The following is a 27,305-nucleotide window of genomic DNA, read 5'->3' on the forward strand; positions in this document are numbered from 1 at the left end:
CCTGCCTGCTGAGCTGGTTCCTTTGGAAATCCTTTCCCAGAAGTTCCTCCCAGTAATTTCCTCCCATACCCTATTGACCAGAACTGGGCGACATGACCATTCCTAGTGGAAAGAAAACCTGGAGAGGCAAATATTTTCAACCGGGCTTCCTGCTGGATTAACAAAACCACACTTTTGTTAGTGAGAACCAAGGGGAGAATGGACATTGGTCAGGGAACCAGCAGTGTCCATGGGAATACCAGGAAAGATTCTGATTGCCTCTGCATGGTCATGTAGTCATCCGTGAACCAATCTCTATGGCCTCCTGATTGAGTCCTGAATTGACCGGGCCTGTTTCAGATGCGTCCCCCTACTGGAGGAGGCAGCCCTACCTCAATCTCATGGTACAAGTCTTACACAGGAAAGACAGATTATGCTGCCAGCAGGGCACGTGGGCTTGTAGTCCAGAGATGGGATGCTGAGCAGATAAACATCAGACACCCACTACAAGAATTTCGCAGTACAGAAAATACACCAAAAAATAGCTTCATAAAGGAAAAAAAAAAAAAAAGGCCAGGAATCTCCCCCTCTCCCTGACGCAATATATACAAAGTTATGTGCAGAAACCAAATATAGCCATGCGGAGAGGATGCAGAGAAAAATGGTTCAGAAAGGACAACTTCCTGGTGGGAGTGAACTTGGAGCTGGGGAGTCAAGGTGGTGATGGTTAGAGGGGGAGGCACCACACAGAGGCCACGAACAGGGCTGGCTGGGAGAGTGAGGGAGGGCCGGGTGTACAGATCCCCCTTGAGTGTTCTCTTGCCCTGTGGCCATGGAGGCTGCTTCCTAGGCCCCACAGACTTGAGGCTTCCCTCACCCATCCCACTCCCCCCCCACCCGCCTTAGCAGCTGCAGCTGGCTTCAGAGCAGCCTTGATTAGCATTCTCTTGGTCTGGGAGGTTGGGTAGAGGGGAGTGGGGAAGATCTCCAGAGGAGAGGAGGGAGGTGGCCCTGACGCAGGAGCAGGAGGGGGCCACTGGGAGCAAATTCCTAACCCAATTAAGAAGTGATTATATGGTCATTTTCAAGGGCTATGCCAGTTACCAGGCCCCTCCCAGGAGGCCTTAACTGGCAGCCTGACAATTTACCATTAAACCTGGGGTCTGGAGCTGTGCCTGGTGTGGCGGCTGGGCAAGGAGCCCAGGCGCAGGCAGCTGGGGTAGGAATCTTTAAGGATCAAAATGATGGGTAAGGAGTTTGCTGTTACCATGGAAACAGACTCTGGGTGGATGAGATATAGTCTAATGGATAATGGGGAGAATGCCGTCTACCACCAGGCTCCCCTATGGCGGCAAGTGGGCAGTGCTGGAACCCACCGTTCCGGCTGTGGGCACGGGCTCTGTCCACCTCTGTCTGGGTCCTCTCAGGGTCATCATGATCTGGCAATGTGTCCGCCAGTTCCTATCAATATCTGAGGGGCCTTGGGAGATGCCCCCAGATCAGAAAAGTCTTTGTGGCTGCCACCCCAAGTTAGCTGTGCCTGATAAGAATAGAGCACAGCACCAGGCCACAGGGATTGTAGCCGGGCTGAGGGCCACCAACTAGGCCCAGGCCCGGGCATGGTGAGAATGTCCGTGGGCAGTGGGATGAAATGGCAGGAGCCCTGGATCAGGAGTGGGTGGCCTCACCTCCGATTCCAGATCGACCGGTACCAGCTGGCTGAATGACCCCTGGCAAGTCCCTCTCCCCGAGTGCTCCTTGCAGGCAGTGCTCCCTCTCCTCAGCCCTGGTGGTCCCTGAGACCCCTTCCAGCTCCACTCTTCCTCTCTCCCGGGATTTGGAACCCCACAGTTTTCATCTCAGCCCCACGTGTCAGCCCACTGAACTATGCTGCCATGGCACAGAGTGGCACCCCCACCCCCACCGCCGCCCCGCCCCCAGAGACACATCCAGGCTCTACTCTGCTTCTCTTCTGCTGCACGGAGTCCGAGACGGGCAAGAGGCTGGGACGGCCCCCGTACTGCTGGCCTTTGCTGCCCCGGGCCCTCCTGCCCTTGAGCTCAGCGGTCTCTGAGCACACAGAGGGACGTTCCTGAAGCTTATGACTTGCCCTGCTCGCTCCGGGAGATGGACTTAATCTGCTGCCTGTTGCAATTACTCTGCCATTTCCATTTCCAATAACCAATTTTAATCTGGGCCTTTCTCTGGGACAAGTGTCAAGGAAAAAAGCAACCAGTAACGCAGGGTTTGGGCTCCAGCACTGTACACACTTACCCATTTAATCTTCTCTCTCCTCCCTCCCCATCCCCTTCCTCTTGACCCTTTCACTCCCCCTCTGCCATCTCCATCCCAGGTTCCTCAGCCCGTGGCCTCCTCCCCACCCTAACAGGGGCAGAAGAATGTGGGTTGGGGTCCAGGAGGCAAGGGGAAGAGGACCCAAGAATCCCGCCCGGGGTGAGGGACAGAAAAATGAAGTGATTCGGGTACTGCTACCAGCTCCCATGAGCTCTTTCAGAGACACTAAAAAATAAGGAAAAGCCAGCAACTAAGAAGAAGGACCCCAGGTTCCTACAATAAAAAAAGTGACTTCTTGCCTGTGATCCTCCCACACCTCTTCCAGGAGGCCCACTTTGATACACACCGTTCACTCTGACTTCAAATAATACTTATTAAGTGCCTACTGCATGCAGAGGGGTGGGGAATGGAGGAGGGCAGAGAACAATGAACCTAACTTTCAGGCACCCGGTGTCTGGCCTTCAGCCCCAAGCCTGAGCTCCACCCCTCCTGGGCACACCTCTTTGTTCACACCCTTCTCTCCGAGCTCTTCCTCCCAAGCTACACGTGGTCCAATCTGACTCATCTGGGGATTCGGTCCAAAGCCTGCCTCCCCAGAGTCTCTGGTGGCCGGATGCTCCATGGTACTGATGGTAATAGAGTTTGTGTCATTTTTCTGTTGTGGCCTAGATGTGCGTATTATTCAAGGGAGTGTGTCAGACTGCCTTCCAGAGACGGCCAGGCCCAGGGGTTTATCCCAGCCCACCCGCTCTTCTTAACACCGTGACCCCCATTCTTCCCCCGAGACGCGGTGGGGGACTTGAGACTGGCACAGCCCACGTGGTAGGGCAGAACTGATGCCACGTGGCTTCTGAGACTCAGTCATAAAGGCGTACAGCTCCCACCTGGCTGTTTCCCTTGGGCCGCTCGCTCTGGGGAGCCGCCAGGCTGGGAGGAAGGTGGCCGGCAAGGAGCAGTCCGCGCTGGCGGTCCAGGCACAACCCCCACTGCAGGGCTCAGTGGCCATCAGGCAGCGACATGTGACCGAACCTACAGAGGATTCTCCTCCCCAGCCTTGGCATCTTCCAGCTGAGGCCCCAACACCGTGCAGCAGAGGGGGCCAGGGCCCGTCCTCATTCCAGGTCTTTGGAAACCGTGAGGTCGAACAACTGTTGTTTTAAGCCCCTGTATTTGTGGTGACTTGTTACATGACAGAGACCACTCACCCAGGTGGGACCTTGCGGGTACCCCAAGGCCCAGTCCCATGACTGGTACGCGGTGGGTGCTTGAGTACTAATTATCGAGTAAACTAAGGAACGTGAGCGGGCGACAATGCCCGTCCACACTTTCAACCATCACCCTCAGCTCTCTTCCCTCCCTTCCGCAGAATCCCACCACCCTCAGGGCACCGAGGCCATCCTGGGCCTGGCCTTGAGGTGTGCGCGGCCCAGACCCCTGACTCACCCGGCCCTGCAGCCCGCCCCGGTGCCACAAGCTCTCAGTGCTTAGCTATCTGGAGTTGGGGGTGCTGCTTTTCGCAGTCCGGAGCCTCCTCGCTGGTCCCCACATTCCTGATCATTTTGTTCCCACTACACTGCCGAGGAAGGCCGTTCCTACCATCGCCGTTTAACACAGGTGGGCACTGCGGTCGAGAAAGAGACGGGAGGTGGGGGGGGGGGAGGTGTGGATCAAGTGGGGATCTGAACGCAGGGCTCCTGACACCGAGCTCGGTATGACAGCCACACGGTACCTATCCACAAACACGGTCCAACTGGAAGAGACCGGTGGTACTTTCTGTGGGGACAGCAGACCCTGGGCTACCCACCACGCGAGCTGAAGAGGAAGGGACCAGACTTCTGCAATGCGGATGAACAACAACACAGCCTGAGCCACTGGCTCTTCACCACCCCGCCGCTGCAGTAAGCACCTGACCTACCATGCAGGGTTCACTGGCCTCTGCCGGCCTGGGAGATGGGCACTCTTCATCCCTAGAAGGGAAGAGAACAGGGGCTTGGGGGATGTGACTTGCTCAAGGTCACACCGTTGGTAAGGGATGGGCCTGGGCTGCACACCCATGTCTGCTTGATTCCCATCATGTAAGCTCTCCCGCCACCTTACAAATCACTGCCACTTCCTGGCACGTTCTGGAGCGCGGCCATAGGAACCACCATTCGGTAGCATTATTAATCCCGTGATAGACACAGAGAAACAGGTTAGGGTGATGAGGCCCAAGGCTGCCCTGCCAAGGGCGGAAAAGTCAAGGATTCTAAGCCACATCTCCCACCTGCACCCCAAAGAGCACGGCACCACCCCCAGCACCGTACATCGCATCTCAGAAAATGCAACAAGGTCCTTGGGTGTCAGGTCCTCCCAGGGGAGCTGAGCCTGTCCGCACCCCACACCAGGCTGACTTCTCCACTAGGTCTCATCCGCATGTCACCATCAAGAAAATGAGCCGTTGGGGGTTCCCAGGCTGGGTAGCTGGGCCAGGCCCCTCATAGTCGAGCCCATTTATGGCTTCACCAGTTTGGGGGAGTCCTGCTTTCTGGGGGTTCCTGAGACTGGCCACCCAGAGCTCCAGCACACCTGCTCTCCTGCCCACACGCCAGAGGAGGCTGCCTTCGGAGCATGCATCCCTCTTTACTGAGCTTCTGGGTCCAGAGTCCAGGCATGAGCAGGGCTCCTTCCCATAATTCTGGTTCCAGGAAAGAGGACAGCTAGGGATCCCTATGCCGCCATCCACACCAGCACCTCCTGTCACCCCCTTCTTGCTTCCCACCCAATACTTCCCCACTTTGGGACACCCCAAACCCAGCCAGCTGAAACTCAAGCTTTCCTCCCTGATTCCCCAGGAATATGTCAGTACCACAGTCTGGCCACTAATCCATTCTTTATCTAGCTCGAGTCCTCCCTCCTCTAGGAAGTGCTCCATCACCACTCCTACCCGTCTGGACAAATAGTGTCTGATGTTCAACCCACTTGCTTGGCCCCTATCATCACCCCGTGATATCTCCTGTTACCACCTTTTTTTTTTTTTTTAAAGATTTATTTATTTATTTTAGAGAAGGGGAGAGCATGAACAGGGGGAGGGGCAGAGGAGGAGGGAGAGGGACATGCAGAGTCCCCGCTGGGCATGGAGCCCAATGAGGGGCTTGCTCTCACAACCCCGAGATCAGGACCTGAGCCGACCCTCAACAGGCTGAGCCACCCCAGCGCCCCCTTATTATTAAATTGACTTTCTGTCATAAGAGGACACAACACTAGGATTGAGCTTTCTTCTCCCCACCGCTGGAAGCGAGTATCTCAGGCCTCCACATCTTTCATTAAGCGCTGTTCCCTCCCAAGGGGTGACCTCAGAAAATTGATTCCAGAGTGTTTTCTCATGGAAGGAGACGGCCACGACTTCCATTCTGGAATTCTGTTCTTCTTCCAAGAGGCCCTTGCTCTGTGGCGAGAGGCTGCCCTCTGTCAAGGGAGTAATGGAGGGGGAAGGAAGAAAGGTTCTGGAAGAAATTCTCGTAGACCCTGAATTCACACCCACCCTGTGCCTATAGCACCCAGAATTCGGATGACACGCAGGAGAGTTCAGGGTTTTATCTGCTGACGTTCACGCTGACGTGGAGAGGTCAGAGGGGCAGCGGTGAGCCTGCCCCCCTCCCACAGAGGTCCAACTCCCTATACCTTGCCACCGTCCCTGCGCACATCCTGGGTACGAGAAACTCTTAGCAGAGCTCCCTGCTGAGAGGGGCCTAGAGGTGAGTAGAGCCAGAGGGTGGGCTCGGCCCACGCATTCCCAGGGGCAGGAACAGGGAGCCCACTGCCCTGGCTGAACGGGGGAGGGAAGGGATGGGATGGCCTTCCGTCTGCACAGGGCACACCTGCTCGCCTCGGAGGAGTTCCTGCCCACCAGCGATCCAGCTCCGGCTGAGCAGCAACGCTTCTGCCAAGAAGCCCGGAGCCAAGTGGACACCGCGCATCAAGCCGCCCGGCAGTGCTCCCCGCCACCTTCAGCAGCTTCGGGCGGGTTGGAGCTCGGTAACTGGGTCCCGTGTGGGCTCCACTTCGCCCTCCCAGAAAGCTTCTCCCAGTTAGCCCCTCTAGGCACTTGTCCCTCACCCTGGGCACATCTATAGGTCCCTCTGTCCTCCGACTGCTTCATGTGAGCCCTTCTTGTCCTCCCAGTTAGACGGGCGTAACCACCGGCCACACCTGCAAGGCATGTAGAGCAGAGGTCTCAACCTCGGCACAGAAGATGCTTTTGGAAAATTCAAACAAATACCCTGAGACCCGGGCCACCCCCGGGATCAAGCAGTTTGTAGCTCTGGGGGCAGGATCCCGAATTTGGACTTGGTAAGCTCTCCAGGAAGCAGCTGTTACCCCAGCCCTCTGGGTCTCTACAAACACCAGGTCACCTGGGCCCCACATCTGCTGTGGGAAGGGATGGGGGTCAGGGGTTACCCCCATTCTAGGAGGAGAAAGCTGAGACTGCTGCCTGCACCCTGGATTCCGGGACTTCATGGCTGCCTCATGTCTCCTCCCTGCAGCAGCAGATAGAGGGGCTGCTTCCAACCCACGCGGGCCCTGAAACAATGAAGAGGGTGCCTGGCGCACGCCTGGCTGGGTCCTGAAGGACTGGGGCACCAGGCGGGCTTGGCTGCAGGGCCCGGTCAAGGCCACATCCGCTCGCCAGGAGGTACCACAGGTGCCCAGGAGGGGTCGATGAGCCCCCACAAGTAGAATCTCTAGGTCAGAGGTCAGCCTCCAAGGTCACAGCCCCCAACTCCTGGGTGCTCTGCATCTGTCTGGGTGGTCTCCGCCTCTAGTGTAGCTAGGCTGGCTAACCGTCCCGATTCACTCCTGCCTGGGAAGGTTACCAGGAGTCAGGACTCTGGGCTCTAAAACCAGAACGACTTGGTCCCCCTACTTGTCTCTCCCCTAACAGTCCTTCACGCATTGTTGCTCACCAAGTCCCACAGCTCTCTCCCTTTTACTTCAACCAGAGCATATGGCTAGTGGCTGGAGGGGCCATGAACCTTCCAGCTGCCTCCTGGCCTGGCCACAAAAGCTTTGCTGAGCCATTGTACCCATTTCTCAGAAATCGGTTACCTGAGTGGGCTGGGCTCATCAAAGGCCCTCCTACAGGCCAGTGACCCCAACTGCTACCGAACCCCTACTCCATACATAGGATGCATGCACGTCCCCCGCAGTGAAGACACAGATAACCCGCCACCATTCCCCAGATGGGGAGTGCCAGGGGTATGTTGGGGTTAGGGGGCAGGCTTCTTGGAGGGGACACAGCATCGTGGGGGTATCTGGGCACACCCCAGAGGAAACGTCTTGTGCAAAGGTGCAGGTGTGCAAGAGTATGGGAGATTCTAAGACCAAGGGGTCCTGGGAGGACGGAGAACTGGGGAGAGAAGGGTGGGGAGGGGTGAGAGGCGCCCCAGAGTAAACAGTGAGAGGCCGGCCTGTGACACTGAGGTGCTTTACTCAGCGGACACTGAGGGGGGTCCACTGGCCAGGAAGGGTTTGGGCCCTTCTCCCCTCCCGAAGCCCACCCCCACTGGTCAGGGCAGTAGTGCCCTGGTGTGGCCATGGGGAAGTTCAAGGTGGGGACAGCCTCACCTCGGGTTGAATGCTCTAGAGCTAAAGCTGTCTTTCTCACTCTCGTCTACACACTATGACCACTTAGACAACCCTTAAAACTCCTCATGCGCAGGGTGCACCCCAGGCCAGTTACATCAGATCAGGGTAGGACCCACGCGGCATTTTTAAAAGCTCCGGAAGGAATCCCCATAGAGCCAAGGTTGAGAACCCTGTGCCAGGACATGGGAAGTGGGGGATGGGGAGGGGGGGGAGGGTGTGGCCACAGAGGGGTTCCTGAGGCAGGGAACTTACCAACTGCACTAGAGGGCACCAAGGACCTACCAGGTTCCCTTCCCCCATCCCATCTCCCTCCGGTCCCACGTGCCACATGAAATGAAAGGACATAAAAAGGGAGGTAGGAACCAACACACATTTTGAGAAATGTTTTCCATGCTTGTTTGCAATAATGTCCACATGTTGAGGGAAACACTGAGCGGAAGGGGAGACTGAAAATCAGAACTAATAGATTCCAGGTCTCTTTTGGCCATATCCTGAGAGCCCCAAGGAACAGCCCAGAGCCACTACTGGGCAGAGAATTTTGTATCTAAAAGGAACCAAACCAAGTGTATGGCTGTTTCCTCCCCTTCCAAACATATCAGGCCTCGGGCCAGAGCCCGGTGCGGGGCAGCCCAGCCACAGACAGGGTTATGCTGCCCCCTTGTGGCGAAGCCTGAGTACAGCGTCCATTCCCCACTTACAGAAACTTACCCCACAAATCCCCTCTCCCCCTCTCATTTAGGAAAATACTTTAGGACAGAGAACCTGCCCTTGTGAGGCACAAGTGATTTACAGCCTATTCTCAATCCTGGCATACAGCCTAAATCTCCTTCCCCTCATCTTGGACACAGTGAGCTCCTCGGTGCCATGGTTATGAACTTGGGCTATGAAATCAGACAGATGTGCGGCCTGGAGAAAGTCACTACATCTCAGCCTCTTGCACAATGGGAATAATACAGGACGTGATCTGGAGGGTTTGTGAAGAGCAGAGGGGGGACCCAGGAGAATAACCATACCTGACTTCCAGTAAGGGCCACACACAAGCTAGCAGTATTAAGGGTCTGGGTTTTCCTCTGAGCAAACGACAACCCCACCCACACCGAGACAGTTAACAGATCCTGCTTCTCTCTTTGCTCTGGCTTCTGGGGCTCCGAACCAGACTCAGAACAGTTCTGGAAGGGCTTGTGACCTGCATTTGGGTTTTTCTCCTCAGTAATGACATTCTACTCTGATTTGCTCTCGGTCCTCTTTTCTTCCTACTGCATTGTCCTAGTTCGTTCCTGCAAATCTCCTCAAATCTTTTCTGGAATAAGACAGGATATAAACAAATGAGACTTTATTTTGGACTTGATAGGTTTTGCTCTTTACACATATATGCCTGCCTAGTTCAGCATTATTTTCAAATGAGATCATCTTTGATTAAGACAAATGCCTTGTGTCTAAACGACAGTGGTTCCAAAATACACACATCAGAATTACCTTCGAGGCTTGAAAAACACTCTACTTGAGAAGGTTTGGGATAGGCCCCAGGAATCTATCATTTCAGAAAAGTTTTCCAGCTGCTTCTAAGGCAGCCAGCCTAGGCCCCGGCCATGGAGCAGTGTTTGAGAATCTCTAGCCTGGAAACTATAAAAAAGGGGTCATTAGTTACAAAAGATAATTTTCTAAGTAAAATAACAACCTCAACTTTATTTAACTGACATGTTTCAAAAACAACAGGTGTGAATCCAAATGTGCAAATCAAACCCACCTAAATCCATCAGGGCAAAAGACTTTTCAGGAAATCCCAGCAGGGAAGTCTCATCTAAAAATCAAGACTCTCCTACTTACTTGGGTCTTTGTTTGGTTTTTCTTAAGGTGGTCACTCCACGGAATGAAGATAATCCCAAGTTCTCTGACAACCCACCTGTCTTGAACTGCCACGGGTACATCCAAATCCTGTAGAAGGTCAAAGATGCTGCCCCCTGGACATTCTCGCACCTGCCTGACTTCAGACTTCACCCCAGCTCCACTAGAGGGTGCTCCTTCCCTGGCCTGGAGCCCTTCCCTGGGTTGGGGGGGGCGGGGGGGCGGGGCTTGGTGCTGCGGAGACAGGAGCACCGAGTTAGGCCAAGGTGTGTTTCTCGCAGGACTCTGAAAGCCAGCTTGTGCCATCTCAGGGCCCCTGGGTCTCCAGAAACGCTGTGACTGCTGTTCCTTAGCCCCAGGCGGTAAAGACCCATGCACTGCCTTCCTAAACTTTTATTACAAAGTAGGGAGAGTGGCTCTCGAAGTACAGCAGGACAGAAAGCCTTACTTCTGGTTCACCCAGACCTGTACTCACTGGGGAGGCAAGGGTGGAAACACGCTGGTGCACACTACAAAGAGATCGATCACATCAGCACTGCAGGGTGGGGTGTTGGGGGAGTTTCCGCGCCCCGCCCCTGCCCTGAGTCCGGGTCCCTGGGGCTTCGTTGTTCCTCATGCACCCTCCTCTAAAGGCTGCTCTTTGGCAGGATCCTCAGATGCCCAGGGAACAGGACAACCGGGTCTGTGCAGTTTAAAAATCCACTTTATGGAACCCTTTTTATGGACTGCTAAAGATCCCTGCACGGGCCGGGGTGCTGGGCGTGCTGGAAATTTCACCTCCCCGAAGTCAGACGTAGGTCTAAAGACGCCCAGACTCTTCTGTCTACCCTCCAGGCCACCGTTCTCACTCTGGCAGGGCTCGCAACCCACCAGGTCCCCCCTTCTTCGGACATCCAGGGCCCCTGCTTAGCGCAGAGGGTAAGAACAACGGAGAGCCCAAGTGTGACATCAGCACCAGGGAAAACGCATGGTAAAAATCTGTGATAATGAAGACACACTCGCCAGAAGGTATGCCTGGAGGACCAACACTGCTGCAGAAACGGAGGGGAGGTAAAGAAGAGAGGTGAACTGGAACACACACAGAAAAGGAAGAGAAGACAGATGACCATCCAGGTGACAAAAAAAACAAACACAGGACGCAGGTGGGGCAGGACAAGCCCAGGCGCAGTTAATACCAAGGTTCCAGTTCTGGGAAATGCCAAGTGTTATTTTATGTCCTGCCATAAGGCTACTGAGCCCAGGGCGTAGTAGGGCCTGTGACAGGTGAAAACACATGCTGGCTGGGTCCTTCTAGTGCCTGCAGCGCCTGGCCACGACACAGAGGCTGGCTTTACCATCAGTTCCACACTACACCAGGTACTGGTACAGCCCTGATCCGGGGTTGGTCAGAGAAGGAAAAAGGTCCCAGTCCCTGACAACAGAGACTCCACAGGACACCAGGGATGTCTCCACGGTGGCGCCTGCCCACACCAGCTGGGCAGAATGGGGGCCTGGTTGGCAGCTGCTAGATTTCAGGAAAGGGAAGAGAGCCAGAGAATCAGAGACGCTAAAACTAGAAAAGATGCCTTAACGGACCCAACACTAACCTCGGCGCACACCGACTTTCTTGGGGGCAGAGGCCCACCAGAGCCTGGGCATGACGCCAGGCTACAGTCCTGGAACTACAAAGCCACCCATTCTATTAACCTCTGGGGAAAGAGAAAAAAAAAAAAAAAAATATCAGTGATTAGGGCCTTTGGTCTCAAGACCGAACATTCTCAGGGAATAACACTGACCTCACTTTAGAAAGGACCGACACCGAACCACTGTAATGTGGAAAATCTTACTTGCTATCTGCAATAGCATCAGTGCCTCTGTCTCCTCTAGGTGGCTGCTTCCAAGGAAAGGGTGACAAGTACTAGCAGTTAGTCATCTGCATGTCACTGGGGGGTGGGGGGAGCTAGTAGCAAGGGCAGGGAAATCCATGTGCTACAATGACGCAGGGAAAGAAGACCTGAAACTTTCCCCTCCTTTGTTTTGCTTCTGCTCTGACCTACCCCTTAGGAGCCACTAAGGCCAGGTGAGGCCAAAGCGGACAGTCCTTATCTGCCCGGCTCACAACGAAAGCCTTCCCAGGGTGCACGTCAGCTAGGCGGATAGAACTGACAAAGCCATCCTTTCCCTCCTCCCTCCTTCTTCACCCCTTCCCCTTATGTCACTTCCTCCCCCGGTTGAGGGCAAGAAAGAGAGAGAGAGAACGGGTACTTCTTTCATTTCCTAAGGACCGTGCGTCTTGGTGGCACTCACTTCCTCCTCCGAGGTATCACAGAAAACAGAGCAGGTTTGAAACTCCCACGAGGTTACAGATCACAATGACTTGCAAGTGGTCTTCACAGTGAAGAAGGGCATACATTTCGGAAGGCAGCCTCCGGGCCCCCCGTCTCGCTCTCGCACACACTCTCACACGGACCCTCGCGCGGTGGGAGCGATGCGCAGCCGCGGGGCGTGGCTGGCTCACGTCAGGTACTGCACCACGAGGAACATGACCACACAGGTGAGCAGCATCCCACCGATCATGAAGTACTTGTCCTGGAAAGCCCGCTTCTCAATGAGCCGCATCACCGTGTTGGACAAGCCCAGCATGTTGGCAATGTCGAGGATCTTCTTCTGAGTCCCCTGGAGCAGAGAGGCAGAGAAAGAAAAATGATCAACTCGTTTTTGCCAAGGAGTGGGACTTTACCAATACGCAGTCTCCTGGTCATGCCTGAAGTATATGAAAAGCAGCATTAATCAGAAACAGATCCACACTTACGCTCTGATGACTTTTGATGGAGGTACCAGAGCAAAGCAAGGAGGCAAGAAAAGTCTTTTCCACCAATGTGCTGGGACACTGGACCCTAACACACATATGTATCACAGACACATATACACACGTCTCCTACGTATCTGATACGTGGCTTAGGTGAGAAGAGTCTCAACTCATATTATGCACAAAAATGAATTTGAGATGGATCACAGAATTAAACATAAAGCTTCTAAAAGAAAACAGGAGAAGAGCCAAACACTGGGAACAATCCAGGAGTACATCAACCAGAGAATGGGTAGACAATGTTCAGTGAATCGGCATAATGGGGATACTACCTGACAATAAAGAGAACCTGAAGATTGACATGGAACAATGTGGAAGAGCCTGGAAAACACTCCTGAGAGGGAGAAGCCACACTTCCAAATACATCTATATGAAGTTCAGTAACAGGCAAAATTACTTTATGGTGAGATAAAGCAGAACGATGGCTGCCTGGAAGGAGGGGTCGCCTGGCTGGGAAAAGCAGGAGGGACTGTCCAGGGCCGATGGAAATGGTCTCTGTCAGGACAGAAGTGTGAGTTACAAAGGGTGTGGGTTTGCCAAAATTAAACAACCTGCACAAATCAGATCTGTACACGTGCAGGTACATTATACCTCAAGAAAATTTTTTACATTGGAATGTTTTATGTATTTTTTTTAAAAGGGCAACATCAAAAAACTCTTCCTCTGCTCCCTAACTCCAAAATCCTGGCTGTCAGCCCGTTCACCTTGTAGAATAGAAACCTCTAGGATTCTTTGGCATGTAACATGTGGGTCAACATCCATGTTTACCAAACGGTCTGATGTGGGTGACATGGAATGACAGACACCAACACAGTGACCCCTTACATAAACGCCACCACAACCAAAAGGGTATTTTACTCCTAAATCAACAGCCCACACCACCCAGCCTGCCCTTCTCTCTGCTTTCTAAGTTTTGTTCATAAGCACACTCCATTTCTTATGAAGTAATGAGTATAAATGACTCCTGGGGTAGACCCTAACCTCCTTCCACGCACCCCACCCACTGTAACCTTACGATGGCATCTGCCCTAATGCCCTCCACGGGTCTTTTAAACGAACAATGCATTAATGAGGAGAGAAGAGGCAGAAGTGAAAACAACATGAGGCATCACAGACAGGTATTCAAAACCCAGGTTCAGCCCAGACAATGATGAACGAGCCTCACAGAGAGGGATCTCTCAAGTCCGACCTCTGTGAGTCCAACTTTGCTGTTGGCAGAGGAGGCCAGAGATGGGTTTTTTCCATGACAGTGACGGTAAAATTTAGGCTCTCGCTAGGCTCTGCTTAGCTGAGAGCAGGTGATTTCATCACTGTATGAAACGCCAGTATCAAGCTTCTAAAATCACCTGAAAATGAACATAAATTAAAAAAAAAAAAAAGAAAAGAAAAGAAAGAAAGAAAAGTATTCCTTTCCAACCACAAATTTCTCCAGATCACACCTCAGTTCCTTCATGCTCTCCACTATGTTCCTTCCCAATGGTTTAGACGGAAAAACCCGACGGGAGCGGGGTCGGAGGTGGGTGGTGGAAATCAAGAGACAAAAGACAGGTAGGCAGTAGTAGGTGCACAGAGGAAACCGAATTAGAAACCTCACATTCCAACCCCACCCGCCTCGCAGGCTTCCCGGCACTTCTTTCTGTGGACAGCTTGGACTCCCCAGTGACACCTGACTTCACTGGGAAGTAAACGCTGGCTTCATCCAGAAGCCTGAACTAACCCCCACCAGGTCGATGTTAGCGCAACTTGGTGAGTCTTGTCCTGAAAGGGTTTTCCACGGGCGCCTGGGGGCTGAGTCGGTTAGTGTCCAACTCTTGATTTTGGCTCATGTCATGATCTCAGGGTCATGAGATCGAGCCCGAGAGGCACGGGGCCTGTTGAAGACTCTCCCTCTCCCTCTCCAAGCCCCCTGCCCCCACCCCCTGCTCTCGAGCACACTCTCTTAACTTTAAATAGACAAATGGGTTTTACTGTTTTTCTGGGATATGGGCAGTTTTCTAAAGAAAGGGCCAATGAATCATCATGTATCAGTTGTGATTACTGCAGGTGGCCGCTTGGAAAGAGGGGCACCCGTGAAGCTGTTGGAGACCACGCTTCTAGACCATCAGAAGCCCCACGGCCAGCGACAGGAGGACAAGTGTCCCTCAATGGCCCGCCTGACCTTGTCCCCGGTAAAGATGGCAGGGGCTGTTCGGCTCCCTCCAAAAGTCCTGCGGAGCTGACAGGCTCAACGTGGTCCAACAAAAACTAAGATAAAGCTCACACTTCCGAGTGACTGTTTCTCACAGCTCAGTGGCTGGGAGTGCTGCGTTCACAGGGGACCACACCCTGATAACAGGCACGGCCCACACCCCATTATCCATCAGGGCTGATACAGGAAAAGGGCTGAGGCAGAAACACCAGGACTGACATCAGAATCTGTGTAATGTTTCTGTAAACCACTCCCGGGGGGGCAGCGTTGGAGGGGGGGGCAGTTTGAGTCTCAGCCAATGGGGCAGGGCTTCTAGAAACACCTGTGACTAAGGAGAGTGCAGTGGGTCAGCACCCGGTGCTCTAGAAGCCATCTGCTGCCGGTCAACCAGGGCGGCCCTAAGATCCCACCAGCGGGGGATCAGTTACAGGAGCACAAAAGGTCTCAGTTCAAGGTGGTCCACAGCGGGGGCTCCCCTGGAAGCCGCAGGAGGAGGAGGCACCACATACAGCCGCATCTACCATCTTAGACTCGTGGATTCTGTCATTTCTAAAACTGGAATTTCTTGGTCTTATTGGTTCCTTTCGTGGCAGTCACTTTCATGACGGGTTCAGCAAATGGAAAAGGACCTAGTTACCAAGAGAGGCCAAATTAGGTTTTGCTGCAAGCACAAGAAATAGCTACTGGCGAAGGGAGCGTGGTGACCTGTGGCCTCACAATGATTCAGCTCCAACAGGAAGGATCCCAGACTCCGTCAAAATCTCAAAATGTGAGGATATAGAACCACAATGTAAACACAGGTACCAAACTGTTGGATGAGGCCAAAACCGGGCGCCTTTGCCCTGTCCCCCAGAAGGGCCCCCACCTTCAAGGTCAGTCTCTGGGCCCTCAGTCCCTCCAGAATACTGTGCCCTCCTCCAATGAGGTCATCCATGCCGTGGTGAATTTTCTGGAGGGAGGAGTTGAACTGCAGCGACTCATCCATTGGGATGGTGGTGTCAGAGTCCTGTGGGAGAGACGCAGGCACTGGGTTAGCTCTGCGGGCTGGTCAGCTCCTGGGCTCCTGCAACACCTGGCCGCTCTGCCTTTCAGCCAAGGCCAAGTCGGAAGAACAGCCAGAGGGACTGGTGCAAGAATCAGGGTGCCTCAGAGGAAAAACCCAAGACCTGGGGTGGTCTCTGTTCGCCCTGAGGAAGAACAGCTTTCCTCCGACTTGGCACTCTGCAGAGGAACGCCGCTACCCAAGGTCCGTCCGCTCCCGCCTCTCCACCGGCTCTACCGTGACCACCGCCTAGGGAAAAGCATCAGTCCTTCAAGGCCTCGCTGGCCTTCTCCCAAAGGCTTTCTCTGACTACTTCTCCATGAACTTAGCTGGTTCCCCACTTCCTCTCCTTGGCTTTCTCTGAACTCAGCACTAAATGTTCGCTTTTGTTCCGCATCTATTCTATCTACAGCTTATCTCTGCCTTTAGATGGAGACTCAGGATAGAGAAGCCTGTGCTTCCCCTAACGGTGGCCTGAATGGGACAATTCTCCTAAGCAGGCAAGAAAGGGCTGCAAAGAAAGGGAGGGAGGGAAAGACGGACACAACGATCAAGCGCTTTCCACTCTGCGTGTGCATTACCCTAAATTCACTTTATCCTCATTCTAACGTGACGACGTGGTTACTACGGTGTCCCCATTTTAGAGGTGAAGAAACGGAAGCCAAGAGGTGGAGTAGCTTGCCCGAGGCCATGGCGAGCTGCTAAGTCTGGCGGGGCCTGCAGCCCACTACTGAGTGCAGAGCCTGGCCCCCTCTTAACCACCCTGCAGAGACCGAGACTGGTCCTGGGGCTCTAAGTTTACACCACAGGGAACTGTATACAGAAGTCATTCGGGACTGGCTGTGCTTCTGTTTCTTCCTGCCTCCCGACCACGGCACACTCTTCGGTCTGGCAAGCTGTGCCCTTCTCACCTCTTTCAATCACCACCAAGAGGCTACACCCCCTCTCCTCTGTCGCACGGGTTCGGAACCATTTCTCACGCACCTGCACTCTGTCCCCGCAGCTCGCACGGGAGCACCTCACAGGGAGGAGCCCCGGCTCAGGCTCTTTTCATGAGCTTTACTCTCTGCACCTTCCACAGTGTTCTGCACACAGCCAATGCTCGGCGGGGGTTGGGGGGAAGACACAGGACTCCAGGGTTTGAATGAATCAATGAACGACCCTTTCTCATTTGACAAGCATCAGCAGAATGCCTTTTATACGCAAATCTTTCTTACCCTCTAACAGCTGAAGGACACTGTCGCTCAGAAAAATGCATTCTACTTTTAGGTCACGGAATGACCATTCTACTTTTAGGTCACTGGCAAGTCAGTTTGTACTAAGGGCGCCGTGGGCACCGCAGCTCACCAAGCTGGTAGGAAACAAGAGTAATTCTGAGCCACCGCCCCTGGCCTAAAACAGGCCTGAAGACCCAATGCCATGACTACCAAAGGCCCACACACCTTTCAGTGTGCTGTATAGTTCATTATACTTCTGAAAGGCAGCTATGAAAACATGAAACTACAAAAAAAAAGGAAAGGCCACTATGCTTATAGCTCTACCACTAAAGCGTCCTCATTACGTTGTTGGATTATTAATCACCGATATGTGACTGCTTACCCTAGAGAAGCAAAAACTATACAGGCACATTCTGGAACACTCCGCGAACTTTACTGCCAGTGGGGACACGGCAAAGAGACAGACGTCTGTGAAACGTGGATTGGTCTGAACTTTGACAGGCTGAGAAAGCTAAGACCTCATTAGAAAATGAAGCTCTCTGTAAAATAAGACAAAATGACCATCAAGCCCACCTCGCCGGGTGGAAACATATGCTACAGGACATGAAAAAGGCCAGTGTGTTCTACAGCCATGTGCAGGAAATGATCCTATAGAGACTCAAGGGCAGGGCCAAGGGTGTCCCCAAAATCAAACATGCACACCAACAGGCCACTTTCAAACAGGCTCAAAGTTAAGCAATCCGTCCAAAACAAAATATATATCTGTTAACAAATTCCTCCAAATTGCTGCTCAGACGGGGCAAAAACATTTCCATGTGTCTGACCCTGGAGTCACGCACAGACACGGCACAGCAACAAGCACTTCCAGAAGGCAGCTTTGGAATGTTGCCCTCCTGACAAACCATCTCCATTCTCATCATCTGGCTCTATCTGATCTGAAAAAAACCGCTTCCACCATGTGAACTTCCACCTCTCGGTCAAACCAGGTCATTTTCACCTCTGCCCGTTCCCTCGACATAACTGCTTCCTTTTCGGGCTTTTGTATTAGCAAAGGAGATTCCCTATCTAGGTCTCGTGTGAGTGGGAATGCACGAAAGCCACTGTCATTTCCGTTTAGGCTCCTCCTCCTCCTCGGCTGGCTTCAGACACCCCCGGAAAGGACGAAGCTCCAAGGCCCCCCACCGCAGCACCAGGGAGCTGCCACGGACCCGCGGATCCCCACCCCAGAGCCTGGCTTACGTTGGTGGTGAACGTGCGAGACAGAAGTTCCTCTCGCTGTCTCTCCTGCTGTTCCCTTGCGTATCGCCGATGCTGGAAGTTTCGGAGAGCAGTCTGCAGGTGCTGGACATCATACTTTAACTGGTCAACACGACTGGAATTGATGGGGAGAGAGATTACATTTTAGGAGCCGAGGGCCGCACGCTTGCTGTGGCCAGGCGTTGTATTCAAGATGTCTCCTTGCTTCTCCCTACACCGCTGCACGTTACCCCCGCCAAAATCATCTGATTTTGAGGGACGACGGTGAAAATAAGAGCAACAGCCTGTGGTTCCAGTCAGGTGGAGCCCACGAGACTCCAGCAGCTTCCCTTAAGCACCTGCTGGTCTCTGAGTCTGGATACGTGACAGGGAACAGGTGACAGGAAGCAGGCTCAAGGACCTCTCCCCGACCTTCTACAGATTGCATCGCTTTCCAAGAAGAAGCCCAGGGGCATCTTTCCAGTAAAGCACCAACAAAGTTTCATAAAACTTCTGGGAGCAGGGGCTGGGATGGAGATGGTGAGGGGGTTTCAAGTTAATTTCATGGGGGAGTATCAAACATGAGACCGGCATTTCATTATGAACAGACTGATTTAAGTGAATAAGGGCAAGATTTCATTTCAACCCAAGAAGGCAGCGGGAACCAAAGGCCAGAGCCAACCTCTCCAATAGGCAGTAGGCTTCAAGAGGCCTGGCTCTGGTCAGAAAAACAGCATGGGAGGCAAAATTTCCAAACTAATTTGCCACTAATCTCACAGGGTTTTTAATTTTGAGGAAGCATCACTGAAATGGAATCGTGCCCTTTAGGGAAACTTTATCTTTACAGGGTCTCAGTTTTTCAATCTGTAATGGATTTTCAAGAACATTCGCCAGCCTCCCCTGACAGGCTGAGGGTATCAGAGCACTCACAGTTTGGCATTCTGTCTTTTGTTAGGGGGCTCCTTGCTGGACAAAATCTCCAGGCGTTCTAGATGGCTGAATATCTGGTCTATGCTTGCTTGGATTTCATTCTCTACTACTGCACCGAAGAGAAAAAAGAATAATTGCCAGAAAAGAGACAGTGAACTGAAATGAGAGGCATACATTAAACACATCTTTTTTCCATATCCGATACATCCAAAGAAACACCTCCGAAAGGGAGAAAAACGCATGTGCTAGTGAATAACTGGAAAAACTTCAAGTTACACTAAGTGACTCTGTAAATGTTGTTCTAAACACACACACACACACGTAGCTGTTAAAGCCATAACAATGCCATTTTTTTAAAACGCTAGATAAATCTACAGAAATAAATTTCTTGCCTTTAGAAATGAAATATTTTAAGCAAAATGCAGTATCGTCTGAAACAGAATGAGGTCTCTTTTCCCTTGAGATTATTCTCAGATACGAGTTATAAATATCTACTCAAAAGGCTGCCAACCGAATTCCCTATAGTAATGAGGTTAAAAGAAAAAAAAAGCAAAGGGGAAGATTAGTGTGTGAAAGACAGAGACCCGCTCCCGGAAGGCTTTCCGTAAGACTGGGCAGGCTGATGCTGACATCCCCAGATAGACCAAATACCACTAGGAAAGGCCCAAGAAAGAATCCACAGAGGTGAAGATATGATAAATACACTCATTTTCCTTATCCCTTTTGATAAACAGTCGAAATGCCCGCTTTTCCATGGTTAATCGTGTGGCAGTGGGAATACTGGGAAGGCAAACAGAGCCATGGACACTAGCCTGGGCACAGACGGAGGGCACCCAGGCCACTTCCTGCCCCAGAACTGTCCAACCTACAGCTAACATGCACAGTTTTGATGAGAAAGGTGGGCATAGAACCCAGAGATGCGTTGGAAGCTGTGGAAAAGAGGCACAAGCGGACAAAATCGGGCATGCTGACAGCCAGGCAGGGAGGTGAGGGGGTGGCCCCTGTGGCGTGTGGGGAACCAGTGGTGCCTGTCCGACCAGCTTCAAGACACAACCTTTTCTTTTGACAGCAAAGAAACTACGAAACAAAAAACAGCACTCGTCTCCGCAGAAACCCGCGGTGTGGGAACTGAACTAATTAATATTGCTATTTGTTTCTGAGTAATCCTCCTAAAGAGCCACAGCCCTCAGCTCAGCAGAAATGACCAATTCCAGTTAAACATCTCTGAATTGGTATGGAGTACATTCCTCTAAGGGCTCGGTAATTAGATTAAGACAGATGGAGGAGAGAACGGCCATTCCCATAGGGGCATGTCAGGTTGAGTGGAGGGGTAATGGGGGATAAGACTTGTGGGATTCCGCGGGGCGCAATCAGGGAAGTCAGGGACTTTGCCAGAGGGTTTTTCTGTCCACCCTAACAACAGAACTCATTCTGCGTTGAATCATTAAGCTCCTGAGGCAGAAATGCGGTCAGGAAACCCAGCCCATTAGCATCGTGTCATCAGAGAAAGGACTCTGGTCTCCATAGTTAATTACTCACAGTGCAGAGACTGCTTGTCTGCCGTCTCCAGGCGTCCCATGTGAGACTGGATCTCGTGGACCTGCCTATCAAAGGAAGAGAGAGGAAATGAGTGAGACGGGAGTAATCAACAATGCTTCAGTCAGGAAAGACACGTTTTCTGATGCCAACATGTAACTGATTTAAATTGACAGCATCGCTGAACTGTAAAATTTGTAAGTGGCACTTTAGGCCACATGTTTTGGCAGGGTTTCTAATATTTTAACATGAATATTAAATAATAATACCAACCAGCAGCATTTATCAGGCGCTTGGCGCATCTAAGACATTCTGCAAAGTCAATAACCCCACGAGGAAAGAACCAGTATCATCTTCATTTTGTAAATAAGACAACTGAAGCCCAGAAAGGTTATGTAGCTTGTTCAAGGTCACACAGCGAGTGATAAACCTCCATCTGGACCCAGCCAATCCCACTCTCTGTTCTTTGACCCAATGTACTGAGCATTGGCCTGTACTAGGGAGAGTCAAAGGGCAGGACAGATATAATCCTTGTCCTTGAGAAACAATGTAATTAGGAATGACAGGCCAGAGGGACATGAAAAGTCCCAAGAAGATTTGAGACAGCACTCATACACAAAAGTATAAACAAAAAGGAAGCTGAGGGACAGTGGTGCCAAGCAAAGGCAACGGACATACAAGAGCAATCTGGGGGGTAAGGGGGGGGGGCGCGGTGGTGAAGCGAGTTCCAAAGATCATTTTGAAGGTGGGAGACATAATCAGGTGAGAGAAGAGATGAAGAAAATGATATGTAAAAAGCCATGTCATGTAGATTACAAGCAGGCTGTCTGGCCTGAGAGTTGGGGTCGGGGGCTGAGGGGAGCCAGGGGAGAAGGGATGAGGCGATCAGCTGGAGAAAATGATCAGAGAAGATCCTGAAAGATAGGGATCTCTTGTTTGGTAAACATCTTTCCCTGGCAATATCAGGTGATTGCTATCTCGTTTGGAAATGCAACCCTGGACCCTGGATCTCTAGCATGGCCCCAGACATCAGGCCCTAGGGCGCTCTCCAGAGGCTCCCCGGACTTGGCCAAGGTCACCCTCGGAGCCCTTCCTAGCCGGCCTCTGTGATCAGGCCTGGAATATTGCCTATGCTGCCCCCGAAAACCACCTCCTGGGGCTTCCACCACCTTAGAGGCACAGTGAAGGAGGAGTCTGCTGCGCTCTCATATCATCTCCGACCCTTGTGGGAAGGGTCAGCAGCCATCCTCTACCATAGACACCACGAACTGTGAACCCAAACTGACCAATTTAAGCAAAGGAGCCCAAATTTGGTTTCAACTTCCTCTTGTCTTTTCCAGGGCTTTCCTGCGGCCTCTAAACATGACCCATGGTGCCAGAAGCAAGGCCAACTCTCTAATGACCCTGAGTGCGCTGGATGAGACCCATGGCCCGGAGAGGAAACTAGAAATCACTACCAGAGACGGAGGGACCAGGCTGCGACTCCAATAAGGAAAGTTGTGACAGTTTAGAAAGAGGGCACGTGGAGATCTGGAGGCAGATGTAGGGATGTGGCTTGACTTAACCAACATCTGGGTCAGGGTTCCCATAAAAGCAGCAGTTGAGGACCACACGGCAATGCTGATGGAAAGGAGAATTAGGATTTCACAGAAGGCCTGCGTGCAGGCAGTGAGGTAGATTTTCAAGGGTAGCTTCACAGAGCAAATCTGAAAATTAACATAATAAAAAGGGGGAGCAAAGAATACCCAAGACAACTCTGAAGTAAGTATGAGAGAGACGACCTGTCCCACCTGCTACAAAGACAGACAGACAAACCCTGACTCCAACGCTGACCCAAGAGCAAAGAACGGAGGCTAGAAAGAGTCCTCCGTGTCTGGGGACACAGTGACAGGGATGAGTGGGGGGAAAAAATGACAACAATCAATGCCAAAGTCTTGGTTGGTTACGCACGTAGAAGACGGTATCTCATATAATAAACAAAAATAAACTCAAGATGGTTCAAAGCCCAAACGGAAAAAGCGAGGCTTCAAAACTTTCTGAAGAAACTGACGAATTCTGCCTCTGAAACTGAAAATACACTAGATAGTAATTAATTGAATTTAAATTAAAAAAAAAACTTTCTGAAGAAAACACAGGAGTATGTATTATGATTCAGGTTAAAGAATTTCTTAAACAAGACAAACAACAAAACTGTCCCCCAAACCTCACAAACCACAAGGTTGGTAAATCTGACTACGTTAAAAAACTTCTCTATAGCAAAGGCACTATTAAAAAAAGAAAAAAAAAAAAAGACAGGCAGAGACTGGAAAGTACACTGACTAGATGAGAAAGGACTAATGTCTAGAACATGTAAGAAAAATGCTGTAAGTCAATAGGAAAAGCCAAACAAAGCACTTTTGTAAATTGGACGACAGACTGACAGAAAAGAAAACCCAAATGGTCACTAGATATATAAAAAGATACTCCACTTGACTAGTCATCAGGAGAATGCAAATTAAAAATAATGAGATACTGCATTTCTCCTACTGGAATGACAAGTACTTTAAACTGTAAGGATGAGGGTTTCATGGCAAGCTACATGATGGTACCCAAGGGATGCTAGGGAAGATTCCCAATGTTCTACCACAGGACTGTCTCTGGCTCTATGTTTTGTTTAATATTTTTTCTAAAAACCAAGTTATGTCGGGAGGGAGAAAAACCATGAGAGACTTAATCTCACAAAACAAACTGAGGGTTGCCGGAGGGGGGGTGGGGAGGGAAATGGTGGTGGGGTTATGGACATTGGGGAGGGTATGGGCTATGGTGAGTGCTGTGAAGTGTGTAAGCCTGATGATTCACAGACCTGTACCCCTGGGGCTAATAATACATTATATGTTAATAAAAAAATAAAAAATTATTTAAAAAACCAAGTTATGCTTATGAAATTTGCACATGACTCTGTGCTATAATGAGTGGTTAGGAAACTGTACCACAAAACAAGATTAACATTTTTCATTTAGGCCAAAATAGTAAGATGAAATTGGTCAGGGATGAAAAGTATTTTGACTTGAGACTTTTTTAAAAAAGCTGATGTATGCTATCAAATGGCACTTCATTCTGGGAACCATCTGTTAAAGGACCTTGTCTATCAAAGGTTTCTCCTAATGGAAGATGGATGAACAAGATGACCGGGAAAGAGTCTAGATGTCAAGTCACGAAGACAAATGGTCAAAAGAGCTAGTGACAGTAAGGCTCTGAGGAAAGAAAAGGGAAAAAACCCAAAAAACCCTAAATTAAATGGGGCAGCTGGCGCTCTTCAAATATCTAGAGTTAACATACACAAAGAGGAACGGGTTTGTTCTCCACTGCTACTCCTTAAGAGAGATCCAGAGCCAAAAGGTCCAAATTTCAAGATGACAGACTTCAGCTCAGCGTGCTCCTCCCCACCACCCCCCCCAACAAAAAAACCCCGAGAATAATTATGAACTCTCTCTCTTCAAGAAAAGGAAAGAAAAAAAAAATGACAAGACCTCCTGCAACTTTCAACATAGGGTACACGAACTGCCTTGGGTTTTATAAAGGGTCTTCCTGACCAAAATGTGTTGCAATGGAAGATCTTGCCAGTCCCTTTTATTTTTCTTAGTTTCTGGAGAGTGAGTGAGCGAGCGAGTGAGCAAGCGGGCACGTGCACAAGTGAGGGGTGGGTGCAGCAGACAGGGACAGGGAACTCCAAGCAGGCATGGAGCCCAACAGCAGGCTCAGTCTCACAACCTGAGCTGCAACCAAGAGTTGGATGTCTAACCAACCGAGCCCCTCAGGCACCACCACCCCCACTTTCAGTTCCTAAATTCTATGAGGACAGAGGAAGAGAGGATGGCAACAACCACCCTATAGACACCTTTTGGGTGGCTGTTACTATTTTCTAAGCTAAAACGGATAAACTTTGTTTGTAGGCAAACGTTACTGACTTTTCCCATCTAAGCTCTATCATATGGTTTGAATGAACTAGAAGAGATAGAGCCAAGAAAATGATTCCAATCCCTACATTTCACGCCTGAGAGGATATAAATGCAAAAATAACAAAGCAAGTATGAATGGGACGGTGGGAACTACTATATGCCAGGTGGGAAATGTGTTTTAAACTGAACTGGGAACTCAGACAACATACTTGAAGCCAATAAGGAACAGGTGATACACAAGTATGACTTGGGGGTGTGGACACTAGAAACCGGAAATGCTAGCCCTGTCCTAGCACGGGGCCATGGAGGGCTTGGGTAATAACATAAACAAGCAGAGGGATCTGATAGCAAGTCACTGTTGCCGACTTTAAAAAAAAAAAAAAAAAGTCTGTAGAAGATCTAGGAAAAATTTTAGAATGTAATTGCTTTTTTAAAAGTCCATTAACTACCGTCATCCTCCTTCATATACACCCACTTTGTATCCACACTGCATCTGGTCACTGTGAGTAGGAAACAGTTCTTGAGTTAAGATACTGGTTGCAAGTTCTGGATCCACTAGGTAGCGGCTGAGGGACCACGAACAAGCTATTTAAATCCTTGGCACTTCAGTCTTAGGTAAAACAGCATACTAATAATCACAATTATTTAAAGGCTCAGAGATCCAAATGAAGTATGAAACTGCTGTGTACCCTACATAGCATCACATAAACCATTACTTAAAAGTAGTGGGAACCATCTGATCATTCTCATTTCCCTGGCCTTGCCTCTACTACAATTAGCCTCTCACCAGAAGGTAAAATAAAAAAAAAGGAAGAACCGGTCTTGAGATAAAGTAATAGTTTTTATACTGCTCACCAAAATCACTCAGAGAGCTTGTTAAAAATAGAGCTTCTTGTGCTCCAGACTTAATGAATCAGAATCTCTAGGGATATTAAGGTGCAGGGCACTGTATGAGGCTGGACAACATAGGGGACAAGTATGCACACCTTTACAATCACTGGAATATCAAAAGTAGAAGCCTGGCTACTTATTCCTCTATAAATTTCATCCGAATGCAGTACTGTTTAAGTGTTTATTCTGATTTTCATCTTTTTTTTTTCACTTGGTGCTCAGGTGGTTCAGGAGTTTTCAAGATACGTAACTTCAAAATATTAATCTCAATGTACTTTCAGGGACACGCAAGAGATAACCACAAACTGGGGTCAAAGTTCCAGTACAAATCATATGCTCAGTTACTGCTGTGTCAATTCAGCTACAATCATTAATTTTTGCAACTGCAGAAGTTAATTGCTGATGCTCACAGAATTGTGTTTCCTCTTTAAGACACTCAATCACCAGTAATGAAGCTGAAAGGAGCCTCGAAGTTTAACCCGCCCCAAACTAACATTTTATAGATCAGAAAAACAAAGTGAAGAAGTCTAGAATCAGAACTCCCAGGTTCAGCACTCGAGGGGAAAGACAGACTGTAAAAGACCTGCCCTTTCTTCGCATCATGAGAACTGTCATTCTTTTTCCAATTGACTCACAGGTGGAAATTTTAAAAGTCCCTTCCTATAATTTTTATATGAGACTAGGGCTTCCAGGGTGAGAGCAAATTCTGTCATTTTAATGCCATTACAAATAGTTTCTCTATTTTCACTCGACCAACCAAACACTTCATCATTATGGTCTCTAGTATAAACCATACCAGAATAAAAGGGACAAAAGTGTAGCAGCAACACTATTAGTGTGAATGAAGAGTAGGGGCTGACAGCATTTAGGAGCTGTGAGCTACAATGAAGCTTTTTCTGACGACCTTAGTCCAACGATGGATCTTTCTAAATTGCTAAAGAAGATTCCACTTGTACTGCTCATTTACCCTCCATCCCATCTTGTCACATCTCAGATCTTTCTTCGGACGTCTCTTAACTGTTCTAAATAAATAGTAAACTATGTGAAGGGGCTCTGACTCCCCACCAGCTCTACAAACCAAGAGCACCGAGTTGGCAGGTGCTAGACAAAGTAGTATAACCTGTAGGTGTGACTCCCTTCGCCTAGTCTACCTGGCAGGTAGTCAAGGCCTCGGAGATCCCAGGAGCCATCCGGCCCCACGTCCCCACGCATCAGGCGGGACCCTCCATCCGCCGCTGAGCTGGGCATCCCGCCAGAGACTCAGGGCTTCCCCTGGTAGCGCCCCGGCGGAAGGACTCGGCCTCTACAATGGCGGACGCCCCGAGGCCCCAGCCAGGGGAGCCGGCCTCGCCCAGCCTGACTGCGCCCCCGCCCGTGCCCCAACACGGCCCTCACTTGTGCGTTTGCTGGTAAAGCGGCTCCATGTCGCCGGCCCCGCCGGGTCCGGCCCTGGCTTCCTCGGAACACGTCCTCACAGCCCCGCTTCCGGCTTCCGGTTTCCGGTCCCAGGACCCACCCCTCCTGCCGGCCAGGGCTGCCCCCACGCGCGCCTTACTGGTGGTGGTGGCGAGAAGGAGGAGGACAACGGAAGGAGAGCCCTGGACGAGAAGGCCAAGTATAGTCAGAGGGGCTGCCGCGATCGGGAACGAGGAAGCATAAGTTTGGGCAGCGGCGGTCTCCAGCATCGAGTCAGGCATTAACAAGGGCAGTCGGAGAGGACGGACGTGAGGTCCTC

At 50.9% G+C, this 27,305-nt stretch overlaps 1 protein-coding gene across 3 annotated transcripts; it reads right to left on the reverse strand.

Annotated features, from left to right (window-relative positions):
* Positions 1-9,217: 9,217 nt before the first annotated feature.
* GOSR2 (golgi SNAP receptor complex member 2) lies at positions 9,218-27,056 on the reverse strand. Of its 3 annotated transcripts, XR_013968126.1 has the most exons (7): positions 26,966-27,045; positions 20,745-20,809; positions 19,206-19,314; positions 18,279-18,411; positions 15,646-15,786; positions 12,031-12,399; positions 9,218-9,978 (listed from the first exon to the last, which is right to left on the reverse strand). XR_013968126.1 is itself a non-coding variant. In XM_080826078.1 (6 exons), exons 1-6 carry the CDS (start codon positions 26,992-26,994, stop codon positions 12,238-12,240), a joined length of 639 nt encoding a protein of 212 aa, XP_080682204.1. In that variant the 5' UTR covers positions 26,995-27,056; the 3' UTR covers positions 9,218-12,237. The 3 variants fall into 3 exon arrangements, 2 of the variants coding, with proteins under 2 accessions (XP_080682204.1, XP_080682203.1); XM_080826078.1 differs by having other exon boundaries at positions 9,218-12,399; positions 26,966-27,056; XM_080826077.1 differs by having other exon boundaries at positions 9,218-12,399; positions 19,206-19,311.
* Between the last annotated feature and the right edge of the window lie 249 nt (positions 27,057-27,305).

The sequence above is a fragment of the Martes martes genome (assembly GCF_963455335.1).
Source record: "Martes martes genome assembly, chromosome: 16".
NCBI lineage: Eukaryota > Metazoa > Chordata > Mammalia > Carnivora > Mustelidae > Martes > Martes martes.